The sequence below is a fragment of the Myotis myotis genome, unplaced genomic scaffold, assembly GCF_014108235.1.
Source record: "Myotis myotis isolate mMyoMyo1 unplaced genomic scaffold, mMyoMyo1.p scaffold_m19_p_12, whole genome shotgun sequence".
Taxonomy (NCBI): domain Eukaryota; kingdom Metazoa; phylum Chordata; class Mammalia; order Chiroptera; family Vespertilionidae; genus Myotis; species Myotis myotis.
The window spans coordinates 3,550,491-3,568,459 of record NW_023416316.1 but is presented as its reverse complement, the minus strand read 5'-3'; the positions used below and the strand labels follow the sequence as shown (position 1 = coordinate 3,568,459).

Below are 17,969 nucleotides of genomic sequence, written 5' to 3'. Positions count from 1 at the left end.
GCTGTCAGGCTGGGGACGGCGCTAGAGGGTTCTCCGAGCGCCTGCGGGTTCTCTTGTCCTGCCCTAAGCAGCTGGGGCTGCAGATGGGCTGTCCAGGTCTCCTCCGAGCAGGTTCAAATCCGAGTGAAAACAAGTGATGGAAATGCTGTGTCAGGATTGCTGACGCTTCCGCGGTGTCCACCAGGTGGAGGCAGGCTGAGTGCTTTACATATGACTCAGTGACGTGGTTTGTCTACGTGTACTCTGTGATGGCAGGCTGAGTGACGTGGTTTGTCTGCGTGTATCTGTGATGCAGGCTGAGTGACGTGGTTTGTCTGCATGTATGTGTGATGGCAGGCTGAGTGACGTGGTTTGTCTGCGTGTATCTGTGATGCAGGCTGAGTGTCGTGGTTTGTCTGCGTGTATCTGTGATGGCAGGCTGAGTGACGTGGTTTGTCTGCGTGTATCTGTGATGCAGGCTGAGTGACGTGGTTTGTCTGCGTGTATGTGTGATGGCAGGCTGAGTGACGTGGTTTGTCTGCGTGTATCTGTGATGCAGGCTGAGTGAGGGGGTTTGTCTACGTGTACTCTGTGATTCAGGCTGAGTGTCGTGGTTTGTCTGCGTGTATGTGTGATGGCAGGCTGAGTGACGTGGTTTGTCTGCGTGTATCTGTGATGGCAGGCTGAGTGACGTGGTTTGTCTGCGTGTATGTGTGATGGCAGGCTGAGTGACGTGGTTTGTCTGCGTGTATCTGTGATGGCAGGCTGAGTGACGTGGTTTGTCTGGTGTACTCTGTGATGGCAGGCTGAGTGACGTGGTTTGTCTGCGTGTATCTGTGATGCAGGCTGAGTGACGTGGTTTGCCTAGTGTATCTATGATGGCAGGCTGAGTGACGTGGTTTGTCTGCGTGTATCTGTGATGGCAGGCTGAGTGACGTGGTTTGTCTGCGTGTATCTGTGATGCAGGCTGAGTGACGTGGTTTGTCTGCGTGTATCTGTGATGCAGGCTGAGTGACGTGGTTTGTCTGCGTGTATCTGTGATGCAGGCTGAGTGACGTGGTTTGTCTGCGTGTATCTGTGATGGCAGGCTGAGTGATGTGGTTTGTCTGCGTGTATCTGTGATGCAGGCTGAGTGACGTGGTTTGTCTGCGTTTATCTGTGATGCAGGCTGAGTGTCGTGGTTTGTCTGCGTGTATCTGTGATGGCAGGCTGAGTGACGTGGTTTGTCTGCATGTATCTATGATGGCAGGCTGAGTGACGTGGTTTGTCTGCGTGTATGTGTGATGGCAGGCTGAGTGACGTGGTTTGTCTGCGTGTATCTGTGATGGCAGGCTGAGTGATGTGGTTTGTCTGCGTGTATCTGTGATGCAGGCTGAGTGACGTGGTTTGTCTGCGTGTATCTATGATGGCAGGCTGAGTGACGTGGTTTGCGTGTATCTATGATGGCAGGCTGAGTGACGTGGTTTGTCTGCGTGTATGTGTGATGGCAGGCTGAGTGACGTGGTTTGTCTGCGTGTATCTATGATGGCAGGCTGAGTGACGTGGTTTGTCTGCGTCTATGTGTGATGGCAGGCTGAGTGACGTGGTTTGTCTGCGTGTATCTGTGATGCAGGCTGAGTGAGGGGGTTTGTCTACGTGTACTCTGTGATGCAGGCTGAGTGTCGTGGTTTGTCTGCGTGTATCTGTGATGGCAGGCTGAGTGACGTGGTTTGTCTGCGTGTATCTGTGATGCAGGCTGAGTGACGTGGTTTGTCTGCGTGTATCTGTGATGCAGGCTGAGTGACGTGGTTTGTCTGCGTGTATGTGTGATGGCAGGCTGAGTGACGTGGTTTGTCTACGTGTATCTGTGATGCAGGCTGAGTGACGTGGTTTGTCTGCGTGTATCTGTGATGCAGGCTGAGTGACGTGGTTTGTCTGCGTGTATCTGTGATGCAGGCTGAGTGACGTGGTTTGTCTGCGTGTATCTATGATGGCAGGCTGAGTGACGTGGTTTGTCTGCGTGTATCTATGATGGCAGGCTGAGTGACGTGGTTTGTCTGCGTGTATCTGTGATGCAGGCTGAGTGACGTGGTTTGTCTGCGTGTATCTGTGATGCAGGCTGAGTGACGTGGTTTGTCTGCGTGTATCTGTGATGGCAGGCTGAGTGACGTGGTTTGTCTGGTGTACTCTGTGATGGCAGGCTGAGTGACGTGGTTTGTCTGCGTGTATCTGTGATGGCAGGCTGAGTGACGTGGTTTGTCTGCGTGTATCTGTGATGGCAGGCTGAGTGACGTGGTTTGTCTACGTGTATCTGTGATGCAGGCTGAGTGACGTGGTTTGTCTGCGTGTATCTGTGATGCAGGCTGAGTGACGTGGTTTGTCTGCGTGTATCTGTGATGACAGGCTGAGTGACGTGGTTTGTCTGCGTGTATGTGTGATGGCAAGCTGAGTGACGTGGTTTGTCTGCGTGTATCTGTGATGGCAGGCTGAGTGACGTGGTTTGTCTGCGTGTATCTGTGATGGCAGGCTGAGTGACGTGGTTTGTCTGCGTGTATCTATGATGGCAGGCTGAGTGACGTGGTTTGTCTGCGTGTGTCTGTGATGGCAGGCTGAGTGACGTGGTTTGTCTGCGTGTATCTGTGATGGCAGGCTGAGTGACGTGGTTTGTCTGCGTGTATCTGTGATGGCAGGCTGAGTGACGTGGTTTGTCTGCGTGTATCTATGATGGCAGGCTGAGTGACGTGGTTTGTCTGCGTGTATCTGTGATGGCAGGCTGAGTGACGTGGTTTGTCTGCGTGTATCTATGATGGCAGGCTGAGTGACGTGGTTTGTCTACGTGTATCTGTGATGCAGGCTGAGTGACGTGGTTTGTCTGCGTGTATCTGTGATGGCAGGCTGAGTGACGTGGCTTGTCTGCGTGTATCTGTGATGGCAGGCTGAGTGACGTGGTTTGTCTGCGTGTATCTGTGATGGCAGGCTGAGTGACGTGGTTTGTCTGCGTGTATCTATGATGGCAGGCTGAGTGACGTGGTTTGCGTGTATCTATGATGGCAGGCTGAGTGACGTGGTTTGTCTGCATGTATCTATGATGGCAGGCTGAGTGACGTGGTTTGTCTAGTGTATCTGTGATGGCAGGCTGAGTGACGTGGTTTGTCTGCGTGTATCTGTGATGGCAGGCTGAGTGACGTGGTTTGTCTACGTGTATCTGTGATGGCAGGCTGAGTGACGTGGTTTGTCTACGTGTATCTGTGATGCAGGCTGAGTGACGTGGTTTGTCTGCGTGTATCTGTGATGCAGGCTGAGTGACGTGGTTTGTCTGCGTGTATGTGTGATGGCAGGCTGAGTGACGTGGTTTGTCTGCGTGTATGTGTGATGGCAGGCTGAGTGACATGGTTTGCCTAGTGTATCTATGATGGCAGGCTGAGTGACGTGGTTTGTCTGCATGTATCTATGATGGCAGGCTGAGTGACGTGGTTTGTCTACGTGTATCTGTGATGCAGGCTGAGTGACGTGGTTTGTCTGCGTGTATCTGTGATGGCAGGCTGAGTGAGGGGGTTTGTCTACGTGTATCTGTGATGCAGGCTGAGTGACGTGGTTTGTCTGCGTGTATCTGTGATGGCAGGCTGAGTGACGTGGTTTGTCTACGTGTATCTGTGATGCAGGCTGAGTGACGTGGTTTGTCTGCGTGTATCTGTGATGGCAGGCTGAGTGACGTGGTTTGTCTGCGTGTATCTGTGATGCAGGCTGAGTGACGTGGTTTGTCTGCGTGTATCTGTGATGGCAGGCTGAGTGACGTGGTTTGTCTGCGTGTATCTATGATGGCAGGCTGAGTGACGTGGTTTGTCTGCGTGTTTCTATGATGGCAGGCTGAGTGACGTGGTTTGTCTGGTGTACTCTGTGATGGCAGGCTGAGTGACGTGGTTTGTCTGGTGTACTCTGTGATGGCAGGCTGAGTGACGTGGTTTGTCTGGTGTACTCTGTGATGGCAGGCTGAGTGACGTGGTTTGTCTGGTGTAATCTGTGATGGCAGGCTGAGTGACGTGGTTTGTCTGGTGTACTCTGTGATGGCAGGCTGAGTGATACGGTTCGTCTAGTGTATCTGTGATGGCAGGCTGAGTGACGTGGTTTGTCTACGTGTATCTGTGATGCAGGCTGAGTGACGTGGTTTGTCTGGGTGTATCTGTGATGCAGGCTGAGTGACGTGGTTTGTCTGCGTGTATCTGTGATGCAGGCTGAGTGACGTGGTTTGTCTGCGTGTATCTGTGATGCAGGCTGAGTGACGTGGTTTGTCTGCGTGTATCTGTGATGGCAGGCTGAGTGACGTGGTTTGTCTACGTGTATCTGTGATGGCAGGCTGAGTGACGTGGTTTGTCTGCGTGTATCTGTGATGCAGGCTGAGTGACGTGGTTTGTCTGATGTACTCTGTGATGGCAGGCTGAGTGATAGGGTTCGTCTTAGTGTACTCTGTGATGGTTGCCCAGTGACGGAATCGCTTAATGGCACATTTCTCAGAACGTGTCCCAGTCGTTCAGCAGCACATGACTAATTCTCACAGTAACCTTAGGACAGTGATGGCGAACCTATGACACGCGTGTCAGAGGTGACACGCGAACTCATTTTTTTGGTTGATTTTTCTTTATTAAATGGCATTTAAATATATAAAATAAATATCAAAAATATAAGTCTTTGTTTTACTATGGTTGCAAATAATCAAAAAATTTCTATATGTGACACGGCTCCAGAGTTAAGTTAGGGTTTTTCAAAGTGCTGACACGCTGAGCTCAAAAGGTTCGCCATCACTGCCCTAGGACGTGGCAACTGTCAACCCACTGTATAGGTGAGGACACAGACAGAGAAGCCAGGTCTTTCCCTGCGGTCACACAGCCAGGTGAGCCCGGGCATCAGGCTCTGACCTGTGCCCTCACCACGCAGACCACCGCCCGGGAGCGCAGGTGTGTTTCCGTCATTAGAGCGTTGACAGTGTCCATTCTGGGCCCTGCTGCAGCAATGCCGGGATGCAGGCGCTCCAAGGAGGTTTGGGCGCAGCCCCTGACAGCGGTGGCCGCCGAGGTTAGAGAAGCTGAGGCTCCTGCCGGGGCCTTCACAGTATCGGGAGTGGGTGGTGCTGACTCCCTTTTTTTAGGAGGTGTTTTGCCCCTTTCATGGGCCAAAGGAAGGTTGCGTTGGGAGAAGACAGTAAAGCTGCATTATTTTGGGAGTATCAGCTGATGATAACTTGTGCATGACTTCACTGAAATAGAGACCAGTTGTACTCTTAGGTGGTTATCTCTGCCTCCTTGAGTTCCCAGAGGCAGAAGAGTTGAGACTGTCCTTTTACTTTTCTGCCTCCCGTCTCTTCCCCACCCTCCTGTGCAGGTACCTTGAGGTGATGCGGAAACTCCAGAAAACATACAGGATGGAGCCAGCCGGCAGCCAGGGAGTGTGGGGCCTGGATGACTTCCAGTTTCTGCCCTTCATCTGGGGCAGCTCACAGCTGATAGGTACTGAGGGGCCAGGCACCCCTCCACACACCTCCCCGCCAGAGCGCACTCTGTGTCCCTCCTCCGTCCCTCCTCCGTCCCTCCCGCCTTCTCTCCTGCCCAGAGAGTGACCCCTGGTAAAGCACACATTAGACTGGCTATCGCTGCCGACCTGCTGCACGCCGGCGTGGCAGGCTGCAGAGGCGGAGGCAGAGTTCCGCCGAGATAATGGATGTGACACGGGCCGGAGCAGCGGCCCTTGCCTGGCGCATAGTGGACTGGTGTGAAATGCACCCCACTCCTGGCAGCAGCTGTGGGGTTTTATGTTGAAAATCAGGGGCTCTTTGACTCAGTGACCAATGTCATCCGCTGTCGTCATTGAGCCACCTGCAAGGGGCCCATCAGGGAGCTGCCACCAGGTGCTGGGCAGTGGGCCGCTTGCTGTGGGCCTGCTCTGGTGGACCCCCGCTTTCCCCGGGCCAGCAGAAGTGGGTGAGTGTGCAGTGATAACTCTGTCTCGGCGTAGGTTGAACTGCCTGTGACCGTCAGTAAATGGCCATGTGTTGGGCACTGCTCTGTGCCAGGCCCTGTCTGAGTGCTCAGGTGGGTTATCGCCCCAGGCCGCTCGGAGCCTGGGGACCGTTAGCGGACCCTGCGCAGGCACCGCCGAGCACTTTCTGTGATTGTCAGGCGGCACGCAGCCCTACAGGGAGGTGCTGTTCTTGTCCCCGTCGCACAGAGGGGAGAACTGAGTCACACGGTTAGAGGGCAGCAGAGCCGCAGCTTGTTCCACTGGACATACACACGCACCAGGCCATTTACTGCTCCTGTGAGGTCCAGTGTCCAGGGCACACAGGCAGGACTGTGGCCCTGGGGTGGGTGTGGACCGTGTGGGCCAAGGTGGCATGAGCACCTGGTTCTGAACCCCGGGGCTCTTTGCTGTTCCCAGATCACCCGTATCTGGAGCCCAGGCACTTTGTCGATGAGAAGGCCGTGAATGAGAACCACAAGGACTACATGTTCCTGGAGTGTATCCTGTTCATCACCGAGGTGAGGGGGAGCGGGGGAGGGAGAAGCCCACGGCAGCCTCCGGGCTGAAATAAACAGAGATGGTGGCTTTGGACAGAGGAGCCAGAACCGCTGCTCAAAGATGGCAGGGCTGGCCCCGGAAGGCTGGTCATTGGAAAGGAAGCCTCACTAGGCCTCTCTGAAAAGTTGTCAGCTTCTGACCGTCCAGGATCTCCCCCCCTAAGTCAGCCGCCTGGGGTTTCTGCGTGAGACGAGAGACTAAGACGCGCTCACTAGCAGACTCAGGGACTGAGCAGCAGGTTTGAAGGGGGGAGGGGTGTCGGCATCTTGCAGGCGGGGCCCAAGGGTCTGTAGAGCTCCGTGTGAGTGGCTGTGGGATGAAGCCATTGCAGGAGTTGGAGAGATGCTGGAGCTGGACGGCAGGACAGATTCCTCTGAAGGGACGCGTCTGTCAGGGCCGGAGGACGGGCAGGTGCAGGGCCACGGGTGAAAACCAGCAGGCCTGGGTCTCCCGCAGTGCAGCCTTGGACTGCTTCCTCAAGATCGCATTGGGAGCTTGTTAAAACGCACATCCCTTGCCTTGGCTGGTTTGCTCAATGGTTAGAACGTTGGCCCTCGGACCGAGGGGGTCTCCAGTTGGATTCCCAGTCAAGAGCACATACCTTCATTGCAGGTTCAATCCCCAGCGAGAGGCAACCAATCAATGTGTCTCATTCTGTCCCCCTTCTCCTCCCCCTCCCATCCACTCTAAGAAAACCCAAAAAAACAAAAAGAGAATGGAAAAAAAAACACTTCTCAGGCGAGGATTTTTTTTTTAATATATTTTATTGATTTTTTTACAGAGAGGAAGGGAGAGAGAGAGAGAGTTAGAAACATTGATAAGAGAGAAACATCGATCAGCTGCCTCCTGCACATCTCCCACTGGGGATGTGCCCGCAACCCAGGTACATGCCCTTGACCGGAATCGAACCTGGGACCCTTCAGTCCACAGGTCGACGCTCCATCCACTGAGCCAAACCGGTTTCGGCCTCAGGCGAGGATTTTAAGAAAAGCACATTCCTGGGCCCCACCCCAGCTTTCAGAATCAGAGTCTTGGAGGACGAGAGCCAGAAGTCTGTATTAAACACACTTTTCAGGTGACTGCACATGAAAGTCAGGAACCCATTGCTCTCAGGACCTCTGCCAGGAGGGCCTGCCATTTCCTGCCGGTACTGCCCTCGCCCCGCTTCCACAGGGGCTGGCTCACTGGCTGGAGAAGGTCTGTGTCCGCGCTCTTTCCTGATACTCACATGCAGGCCTGCTGGCCCCGGGGCTGTCCCTGGCACACCTGTGGACCCCTACCTGTGGGGCTGCTGACTTGGCTGCCCATTCTGAGCGACCTGAAGAGGGGGAGAAGCCTGGTAAGCAGCTGGGGCTCCAGGCTCCTCCTGGTCAGCATTCAGCTCAGGCTTCTGCCCAACTCCAGAGGCCAGAGGGGAATGACACGTTTTTCCAAGTCAGCAAATGGACCCGGACTGACGGCTGGGCGGCCCCACTTCATTCTCAGAGATCTGCTGCCTTCAGCAGTGTAGCCGCCCAAGGTCGGCAGGACTGCGGGCAGCCTGGCTCACTGCTGCGAGAGCCAGTCACGTGTTGCGCCCTCCAGAGTGGAGTGCAAGGGTTGGCAGAGCCTGGGGGGCCCCAGGAGGAGCTGGAGGAGCAGGATGGGGGGAAGGGGTGCACGTGTTATGCTGGCTTGGCGCACATGGGGTAAGAAGCTAAACCAGTGGTTGCCAACCGGTCCGAAAGGTTGGCGACCGCTGGTTTAAGGAAACGTTTGGAGCAGTGGTCGTCAGCTGGTGGTCCGCAGACCACTGGTGGTCTGTGAGGTCTGAGAGGTTGGCGACCACTGGGCGCAACTGTTTTGGCTCCCCATGGTGGTGGGCCAATCCCTTGGTCCCTGTCAATACCTAACAAGGAAGAAGGTGAGGCCGAGCTTCAGGGAATATGGGCATTGACTCCAGGTTAAACTTCGTGTTTTTGTTTGTTTGGTTGGTTATGCTGGTATAAAAACTCAGTTTAGGACCCAGTTCCTCTGCTGGAGAAAAATCCTACAGTGGCCACTAGGTGGTGCTAAAGGCATGTCAAGCTTGGAGGTGGTTTTAACATTTAACGGGGGGGGGGGGGGGGGGGTGGGGGGGGGGTGGGGGGTGGGGGGTGGGCCTGAACTGGGAGGGGGACTTCTGGGGATTCCACACCCTCTCTGCACAGCCTGTTTTCACGTTGGGTCTGGGTGCTCGGGTGCGGTAGTAAACATTGGATGCTCGCCTGGTGTGCCCAGGACTGAGGTGACCAGTGAGGGCCCATTTCACCCACCTGGCTTGGCTGCTGATGGCAGCATCTACGCTACCCCAACCCCTACCCCTGCCACCTCAGACCAGCATTTTGTAGCCCCTGAAGGACGAGTGAGTGACCTGGCCTGGCACACCCTGACACAGGGGGGCCCGAGGCCTGACACTGGCACGCGGGGACCAGGAGGCCGGTGTGCGGCTCTGTGTGCTTTGTCCGGAAGGGGCAGCATCCCTCGGTGGGGCTGGTGCGGTTGGAGATGAAACAAAACAAGTAGATGGACCCGGGCCTCTCCTCCGGCTGCTCTCTTCCTGCCCTGCTAGCCCTGGGCATCCCAGAAGAGGGACCCGCCTGGCAGAGCTGCTGTGGCCTCGGAAATGCCGCCCGGCGCCTTTAAGAGCAGGGCAGGCAGGAAAGAATTTCAGTTTCAATCTGGCTTCTAAATTTGGAGTTTTGGGAAGGGAGGGATCAGATTTCAGCTGGAAGGGAAGGAGCTGACAGGAAGGCGCTGTGCAGAGCCTCCCCCACCCCGCCCCATCCCCCCTCGGTTACTGACAGAGGAACCATTTACAAAAGGCCGATTCTCCTGGGAGTGGAGAGGCAGGAACGCAGCGTCTGTGAGTAATTTCCTGCTCAATATGGCTGCTCTGACTCACACGATTCCCCTGGGGTCACTGCGGGCCTGCAGCCGGCTTGCTTGTTCTCGCTCTCTCTCTTCTCCCTTTGTGGCTAGAAGGAGCTGGTTTTTTTGTCTTCTTGCCCCATTCCTTCCCCCTCATCTGTTTTCCTTTCCCAGAGTTGCAAGTCTCCTTTTGAAGGACTTAGGGAGACCTTGGGAGGCAGCTCTGGCTTTTTCCTGGGGGCTCTGGAGCTCGGCCCCCCTGGCTCTGCAGCAGGCCAGGCCAGAGACCTGGGGGCCCTTGCCCATGCCCTTAGGGTGAGGCTGGCCCAGGAGGCAGAGCCTGAGCCCCTTGCTGAGCAGGCCCCTGCAGCTGCTGTGGGACGAAACCGCAGGGTAGCAGCAGGGCCCTCCTGACGGTGTGCTCATGGCACCCTGACCAGAGTGAAAGTGGTCCCTCTCCTGTATCCCTGAGCTCAGGTCCTGGAAGTTTGCAAGAGAGGCCTGGAGCCCAGCCCGGTCCCCAAGGGCAGAGAGCCTGCGGAGGGGGCGGGGCCAAGGGGAGGGTGAAGGTTGGGGTGGAGCCTGCTTGAGTGGGACAGTTGGAACCAAGATCCCTGAAGGCCAGGCTCCTGCAGGCTGGGGCTCCTGGCTACCCCCCTCAGATAGAGGAGGGGGAAGATTCTGGGTGAAGGGACTGGCCCAGGAGAAGCCCTGTGGGCACCAGGGTGGATTTTGTCTCTAATGCAGTGGTTCTCAACCTGTGGGTCGCGACCCCTTTGGGGGTTGAACGACCCTTTCACAGGGGTCGCCTAAGACCATCAGAAAACACATATATAATTACATATTGTTTTTGTGATTAATCACTATGCTTTAATTATGTTCAGTTTGTAACAATGCACATCCTGCATATCAGATATTTACATGACGATTCATAACAGTAGCAAAATTACAGTTATGAAGTAGCAACGAAAATAACGTTATGGTTGGGGGTCACCACAGCATGAGGAGCTGTATTAAAGGGTTGCGGCATTAGGAAGGTTGAGAACCACTGGTCTAATGCCTTGGGCTGCGGCCTCACTGCTGGAGGAAGGAGCCTGTTGTACTGAATTTGGGGGGTGTGACAGGCTTTTGGGGGATTTGGGTCAGGAGAGAGAGATGACAGTTTTGTAAGAGTTGCCCTTACTAAGGAAGTGGAAAGGCCTGTGGGGTCACCTGGCAGAGGCCACAGCCAAGGGCAGGGCTGGGGCGGTGATGTGCTCTTGGGTCTTTATTCTGTGATGCCCAATATGCAGAGAGAGCTTTGGACCCCTCCTTCCTCCCCAGAATAGCTCTCCCTCAGCCCCACCTCCACGCACAGCCTCTTCTGGAATCTTCCACACTCTCGGGGTCCAAGTCGACACTTCCTTGCCAGCTTAGCCTCTGCTTTTTAAACTCTTTCTTCTGAAGCCCTGTTCCCCCAGCATCCATGCTGCTTATCTGCCAAGGAGGGTGCAGTGCTGAACTGCTTGCTTGTTAAATGCCAACGTGCTGGCCTCGTGCTGAGGGGCACACTCGAGCACACACTTCCCAGTTCCAGCGCTGTGGTGTCCGATGCCCCGAGAACTCCATGATCATGCTGCTTAATGCAGTTTCTTCCTTCCCAGAGGCCAGCTTTTTGGCCAGAGGAGGGACCGGAATGGAGCTGTTCTGCGCCTCCTGCCTGTCCCTTGCTGGTGTGGTTGCCCTCCCTTTCATACTTCCTGGCGAGGCCAGGCCGGTTTTCTGAACAGACCTTCCTCCTGACTCTGCAGCAGGTGCCCTTACTCCGCCTCTGCAGTCGGTGCCTGGGCTTGGTCTTACCCAGCTTGGCCCTCCTCCAAACCCACCCCTCCCTGGGTTCTTCCAGCTCTGCCAGTGGCAGGCGCAGGCCAGGTGCCCAGTGCAGAGCCCACCCTGTGTGGGGGGCTGGGCTGGGGAAGTGGGGGTCCAGGCTGCTGCTGCTGTTTATCTAAGTGGGAGTGGGTCCCCATGCTGTCAGAGGCACCCTGAGGCCCTGGGGAGTTTGGGTGGAGATTTTATTTTTCTGAGGCTGCTGGGTTTGGTGGGTGGTGGGAATCAGGCTCCTCCCTTTTTGTGGCTGTGGAAGAAAGAGGTTGACTAGGGATTATGTTTTCCCAGTGGGTCTTGCAGGCCAAGAGGGACCCTGTCTCTGTCAGTTAGTGTGCCTGTATGTGTGTGTGCCCCACAGGCAGTTGCTGTGGCCTGGTGGCCATGTGTGCGTGTGCATGTGTGTGTGAGTGCATGCATCTGTGCATCTGTGTGTGCGTGCTTGACCTTGCCATAGGGGAGCAGGGCATGGGCTCCCAGGCGGCCCACCTTTCCAGCTGTGGACTCTTTTCCAGATGAAGACGGGCCCCTTTGCCGAGCACTCCAACCAGTTGTGGAACATCAGTGCTGTCCCCACCTGGTCCAAAGTGAACCAGGGTCTCATCCGCATGTATAAGGCCGAGGTGAGTGGGGGCTGGCTGGGGCCCTTGGTCCTGGGGCTGCTGTTCCCCCACCCCCACTCCACTGTTGTGCTCTGAGTTTTGGGCCAGCCCTTCTGACACTTGAGGCCTCAGAATCTCCATCTGTGGGATGGGCTTTGAGAAAAGCCCTGGACTGAGGCCCAGGCCCTGCTGCCTGGGGTGTGCTGGAGGGAAAATCTCCATTCCCACTGGTCAGAGGCCAGGGCCCTTGTGGCTGTCACCATGGGACAGACGGAGACAAGCTTGGAAAAGGGCGTCACCCTTTGGAGGCGTCTTCCACGTGGTGCTTCTCTCACTCTGGTATCTGGTCTCTGGAGAGGTGGACCTGGCATTTTTAAAAAATATGTTTTTATTGATTTCAGAGAGCAATGGAGAGGGAGAAACATCGATGATGAGAGAATCATTGATCTGCTGCCTCCTGCACGCCCCACACCCAGGGATCGAGCCCACAACCCGGGCATGTGCCCTGCCCGGGAATTGAACTGTAACCTCCTGGTTCGTAGGTCAACGCTCAACCACTGAGCCACGCTGGCCGGGCCGGAGCTGGCATTTTTAATGACCACTTGAGGTGGTCCTCCCCCACCCCCAGTCAGAGTTGCCAGAGCTTCCCCCACTGCGGGGGTGGGGGGGGGGGCGGGCAGTTGCTGGGCTTCTGAGGGTGTCCCCTGCCTTCTTTCCTTGTCCTTCTTGGCACCCTTCTCCCAGCCAAGGAGGTGGCTTTTCTCTCGCAAGTAGGGAGGAGACATTTTGTTCCACCCTGTCCTTTCCACCAGCTCCTGCCACATCTCGGGCAGAGCAATCTGAGCTGCTTGGCTTTGGCCTGGGAAGGGCCTGGATGTGAGGTCCCTCACCTAGAGCAGTTGGTCCCCAAAGTCCCTCCTTTCGCCTTAGACGGGGGTCTAAGTATTGTCTGTGGCGCCCCCTCCTGACCCTTGGCCCTCCGGCTGCCTCCCGCGGAGCGGGTTCTGTCTCTGGGTCACGGCATTGCACCCGGCACTCAGCCCAGCAGCGGGCAGGGCGGTCAGCGGGTTTAGGGTTGGTAGTACAAAGGCTTTCAGTTGGCCTGGCCCCCTCTGCATGGCCCTGAAGGGGTTAATGGCACTGGAACTGACCGGTCTGGCCCTCTCTTTCCTTTCCGCCCCTCCCCCTCCTGTCCTTTTCCTCTGGACTTCACATCCTGTGTTTAGGTTCCAGCCCACATACCTCTCTAATCTGAGAGGAGTGTTAGCTGGGGCTCCACAGGCCCCTTCCCGGCAGCCACCGGCCCTCTGCTCGGACTCTGCCTGGAGAGCACCACCCTCTGGGGGTGCTGTTGTTTCTGACGGCCCCCCCCCCCCCCCCCCCCGTCTCTCAGTGGGTGCTGATGGGGTGCTCTATCACCCTGATGAGCCCTCACCCCTGCAGGCGGCTGTGTGCCCTGTGGGAGGAGCATATGGGAGGAGCGCAGGGCCCTCGCACCCCACCCCCACTCCTGGGACGTGCCTATCACAGGCAGGACTCTGGTGCCTTTCCTGTTTGGGTTCTTAAGATGCTGTCCTGCAGGCTCTTAGTTGAGTCACTAAACTTACCCTGACCTGGGCCCTCAAGGGCAGGACAGGAGACCCGCCACCCTTCTGCACCTGCCCTTCCAGAGGCCAGTGAACTCTGGTTGACAGAGGGTGAGGGAGGAGCAAACTCAGATCCAAAGGTGATAGTGTCGTGAGGACGGACAGTCCTGTGTGGCAGTTGTCAGTATTTCTGTGGATGTTGAACACAAGGAGGACAGGGACCAAAACTACCTGCAGCTCAGGACCAGATGGAGGGAGCATGAGCAGAAAACACGGGAAATCCCAGCACGGGTGCACGCAGGCGCAGTGCGAGCTTGCAGCCTTGCCAGGCACAGGGTGGCGGCCAGACTTCTTTGTGGGAACTCAGCGGCCTGAGGAACACCGGGTCTCTGTGATGGTTTGCACCTTGGTCTTTGGTCCCTGGGTGTCTGTGGGGTCCCAGGCGCCCTGCCCGGAGAGCCAAGGGAAGGACTTGCTTTTCCAGACCAGTTCAGTCTGCAGGGAAGCCCAGCGCTGTCAGAGGCCCCGCGCTGGGCGGCTTCAGGATTCGCAAGCGCTGCCTGCACTGCACACTGCCTGTCCCGGCCTTCCTGAATCGGAGAGCCCAGGGCCCTCGGGTGGCGGGCCGGTCCCTCCTGTGCGGGCTCTTCCTTCAGAGGGGCCTGGCCAGGGCCCAGAGAGCCTCTTCTCCCTCTAGAGCAGCCGTGGGCAAACTATGGCCCTCAGATCCGGCCCTTTTGAAATGTATAAAACTAAAAAAAAAAAGACCGTACCCTTTTATGTAATGATGTTTACTTTGAATTTATATTAGTTCACACAAACACTCCATCCATGCTTTTGTCCCGGCCCTCCGGTCCAGCTTAAGAACCCATTGTGGCCCTCGAGTCAAAAAGTTTGCCCACCCCTGGTCTAGAGTCACCGGGCCCAGAAGGGCCTGCAGGCCTGCGCCTCCGGCCGGGACAGGCTGGTGTGGCTGGGCCGCCCTGGAGTTCCCTTTCACTGTCACCCTGGAGCAGCCCCTCCCTCTGCTGGGGCCTGGGGCCTGGGGAAGCTGGTCCAGGGCCCTGAGGGTAGAGAGCAGAGAACTCTGCTCCACCCCCTCCCCAAGCCGCCTGCCTTTGCAAGGAGAAGCAGGTTGACCTTTGACCCTTTTTCAAATTCCAGGGCCCTGCTCCCCCCTTTTACAAACTCCCACCACTTCCTCCATGACATAAGCACAATGGCAGCTGACTTTGCCTCTGGCCTAGATCTGCTGCTGCTCCTCCCCCCAGGGACCACCCCCAGCTGCTGCTCCCCACTTTCTCTGCCCCGGGCCCTGGAGCCTGGATGTAGCCTGGAGTCACGCTCCAGCACTGAGCTTGGTTGCCTGTCCTTCCACGTCCACTGCACAAAAAGATTCCCTTTTCCTGCTCACCTCCTGGCCTCCCTGCAGGGCTGTGGACCCCCCCCCCCCCCGCCCCCCCACACAGCAGCCGCTGAGAGGAGGGAACTGGGCGGCCATGGCAGGCCTCTGTCCCTCTAAACCAGCTGGAAGTTGCGACCACAGCCACAGAATGGAGCTCACCCCCTCTAAGGCCGTAAATTTTGTTCCACCCCAGCCAGGAAGTGCCCAACATTCTGGTTGTTTCTGTGGAGGAGGCAGAGCCTCAGATGCCTGGAGCCGCTGCCTGTGAGAACCGGCTTGTGACCAGGGCCTGTGTGCAGGGAGCTGGGGGCTGGGGCCCTGCCCCCCCCCCCCTTCCTGGCCCTGTGGTGCTGAAGCATTGCCGTCCACCAGAGGCAGAGGGGTGCTGGCCTGGGGTCTGCCTGCGGACGAGGCCAGCTTCTGGGGGCGCTTGTACATTCACTCTCTCCGTCTCCTCTCCTCTCCTCTCCTCTGCAGCGCTCTGGGCCGAGGCCTTGGTGGGCTGGGTGGGGGAGTAGGGCCATCCATCCCCTTGCCCAGGCCCTTGTTCTCTACCCCGACAGGCTCCTGGGAGTTGCCCTGGAGGGGGCTGTCAGCTGGTTCTTATTGTCTCTCTCTGAAGTGCCAAGATGCCTTTTTCAGCCCAAAGAACTGAAAATTAGAAAAAATGGGCCTCGGACTGTTCTCAGGCTTGGGTTCCAGTGTCCCCACACCTTTGTCCCAGGCTGGGACCTGGGCTAAGGGGTCCCCTAAAGAGCTGGATGGAGGGTTCTTTTTGCCTCTGGGGCCAAATCCCCCCTGAGGCCAAGCAATGTCCCTTGGCTGCCTCTCTTCTCTGCTTTTGCTTTGGGAGTTGGGCTGCCTTCTCTCTCTCTCTCTCTCTCTCTCTCTCTCTCTCTCTCTCTCTCTCTCTCTCTCTCCCCCCCCCCCCTCCCTCCCTCCCTCCCTCTCTCCCTCTCTCCCTTTCTCTCTCTCTCCCTCTCTCCCTCTCTCCTGCCCCCCAGTCTCCCACTCAACCTCAACCTCATTCTCATTTGGTGGGTCTGATAGTCTTGGAGTAGGTGGGTCTTGGGTGGGAGGGGTGGTCAGGAACAGGGCTGCTCTGAGGCTGGGCCACCTCCTGAGCCCCATGGACACCTTGGGACTGACGGGCTTGACCCTCTGGAGTTGTCCAGGTCCCTTGGAGACCTGAGCCGTGCAGCCCTCACCGCTCTGCTCTCTGCCTCCTTCCACACAGTGCCTGGAGAAGTTCCCCGTGATCCAGCACTTCAAGTTCGGGAGCCTGCTGCCCATCCGCCCCGTCTCACTGTGCTAGGAGGGCTGAGCAGCCAGAGCCGCAGCCGCAGTTCGCAGTTCCGGTGTCTGCGCCTCCCGCCCCAGCTATGGTCCCCTCCCACCCCCTCCCTCTGTTCTTTCTGTTTGGTGAGAGGCTGTCTGTTGGGGTGGGTAGTGGGTGCGAGTCGAGGAGGGCTCAGGGCATAAGGCTGAAATACTCAAGTTGGGAGAAGTGACCAAAGTGTGGCCAGTTTCCTGACTCCGCCAGGTGGCTGGTCCCTGGGCCGTGCCCACCCCTAGCCTGCCTCTCCTCTGTCCAGTCCTATTTTGAGATCCAGGCTGTTCTGGGCCACTGACCCCAGGGAGGGAGGGATTTCGCTGATTTTGTTGCTCTCTTGGGGTTGGAGCAGTTGCCTCCCACAGGTGGGTCCGTTTCCCAAGCCGCATTGGGTGGTGGGTGTTCTGAGGGCTGGAGGCCGAGGCTGGTGGCAGTCTTGGCTGGAGTGGGGCAGGGAGAGTCATTGGCTATTCTTGCCAGTAACCCTGGGCCTTTTCTTCACGGCTGCCCTGGGCCTTTGAGTACCTGTGTTCAGTGCCTCATCCTGGCTTTTCTGTTCTCTGGCTTTGGCTTTGCTGAGTTTTCTGCCATGGCCAAGCCTGTCCTCCCCGAGAATAGCCTCTGGAAGCTGCCCTTTGAGTGGGGCTGGGCTCCTGGTGAGGCCTCCACTCAGCTTTCTCTGGGGGACGGGGCGGGGCGGGGTGGCAGGGACTGAGGAGGGGCTCTGGGCCAGCTGTGGTTGGGGAGAACCCGGATTCCTCTCCGTGCATTCTCACCACCACTTCTGTTCCCTCCTCGCCGCGGCTGCTTTTCCAGGGCCCTTGGCCTTGCTTCCCTGCCCCGTGGACGGTGGGTGCGTGGCTGCAGGAGGCTGCGAAAGCCTGCTCCCTTTCCTCCCCCGCCCTGAACGCCCTGCTCAGGATGAGGGAGCGATGGCCCCCAAGCCCAGGCTTTGGCTCTGAGGATGGGCAGGCCCACCCACAGGGTGAGGGGGTCCCGGTAGCAGCATGTCAATTCCGGGGTTTCCTGGGGCTGCTCCTGGGACTGACTCTTGCAGACCTGCCCCTGCCCAAGCCCGGCTGCCCTTCCGCATTCGCCACTCCTCATGTCTGGGCCCGGCCCACATGCCCGTTGGGAACGGGGAGCACACGAGAAGCACAATCCAGGGTTTAACCCTGGGATCCGGGTCAGTGGCCTGGCGGAGGCTGGGACAGGAGTCACTGGAGCCACAGAAACAATTCCCCGAGGAGAGGCACCATCAGTGTCCGCCTCCCAGGTCCAGACCAGCCTTCCTGTGCCCCCACAGGCCCCCTGAGCCCCTTGGCGCCTTCATTGCTGTTCGGATTAAAGCCTCTGTTTTGCACCCGTCATCTGTGTCTTTTTTAAAAAAATGTTTTTATTGATTTGAGAGAGAGAGAGACATCCATCTGCTGCCTCCCCAGAACTCGGATCCAGCCCACAAACCTGGGCATGTGTCCTGACTTGGAATCAAACTGGCAACCTTTCGGTACATGGATGACACTCAACCAACGGAGCCACCGCAGCCAGAGCCACCTGTGTCTTTCATGTCACATGTTCTATTGTCACAGGACTGTGTGTCCCCCATCAAGTCCCCTTCCCTTGGGCCCTGGAGTCCAGGGCTCGAGCTGTTTCACCAGGGTGTGGGGTGAGACTTTCCTGGGCAGCGAGGGGGTGCCCGCTGGCGTGGGAGCAGAGACCTGGGTTCAAATCCTGAGTGTCTGCACCCCAGCTCTAAGGTC

At 57.2% G+C, this 17,969-nt stretch overlaps 1 protein-coding gene across 2 annotated transcripts in view; it reads left to right on the top strand.

Moving 5' to 3' along the window:
• The window catches only part of PTPA (protein phosphatase 2 phosphatase activator), a 33,405-nt gene extending 15,828 nt beyond the window's left edge, over window positions 1-17,577 (top strand). The window contains exons 7-10 of one of the 2 annotated variants that reach the window (XM_036329398.1): window positions 5,335-5,459; window positions 6,388-6,488; window positions 11,799-11,906; window positions 16,114-17,577. In XM_036329398.1, coding sequence (XP_036185291.1) covers window positions 5,335-5,459; window positions 6,388-6,488; window positions 11,799-11,906; window positions 16,114-16,191 — 412 coding nt within the window. In that variant the 3' untranslated portion in view covers window positions 16,192-17,577. The remainder of the gene's footprint in view (window positions 1-5,334; window positions 5,460-6,387; window positions 6,489-11,798; window positions 11,907-16,113) is intronic. The other variant, XM_036329399.1, reaches the window with a different exon arrangement.
• The last annotated feature ends 392 nt before the right edge of the window (window positions 17,578-17,969 follow it).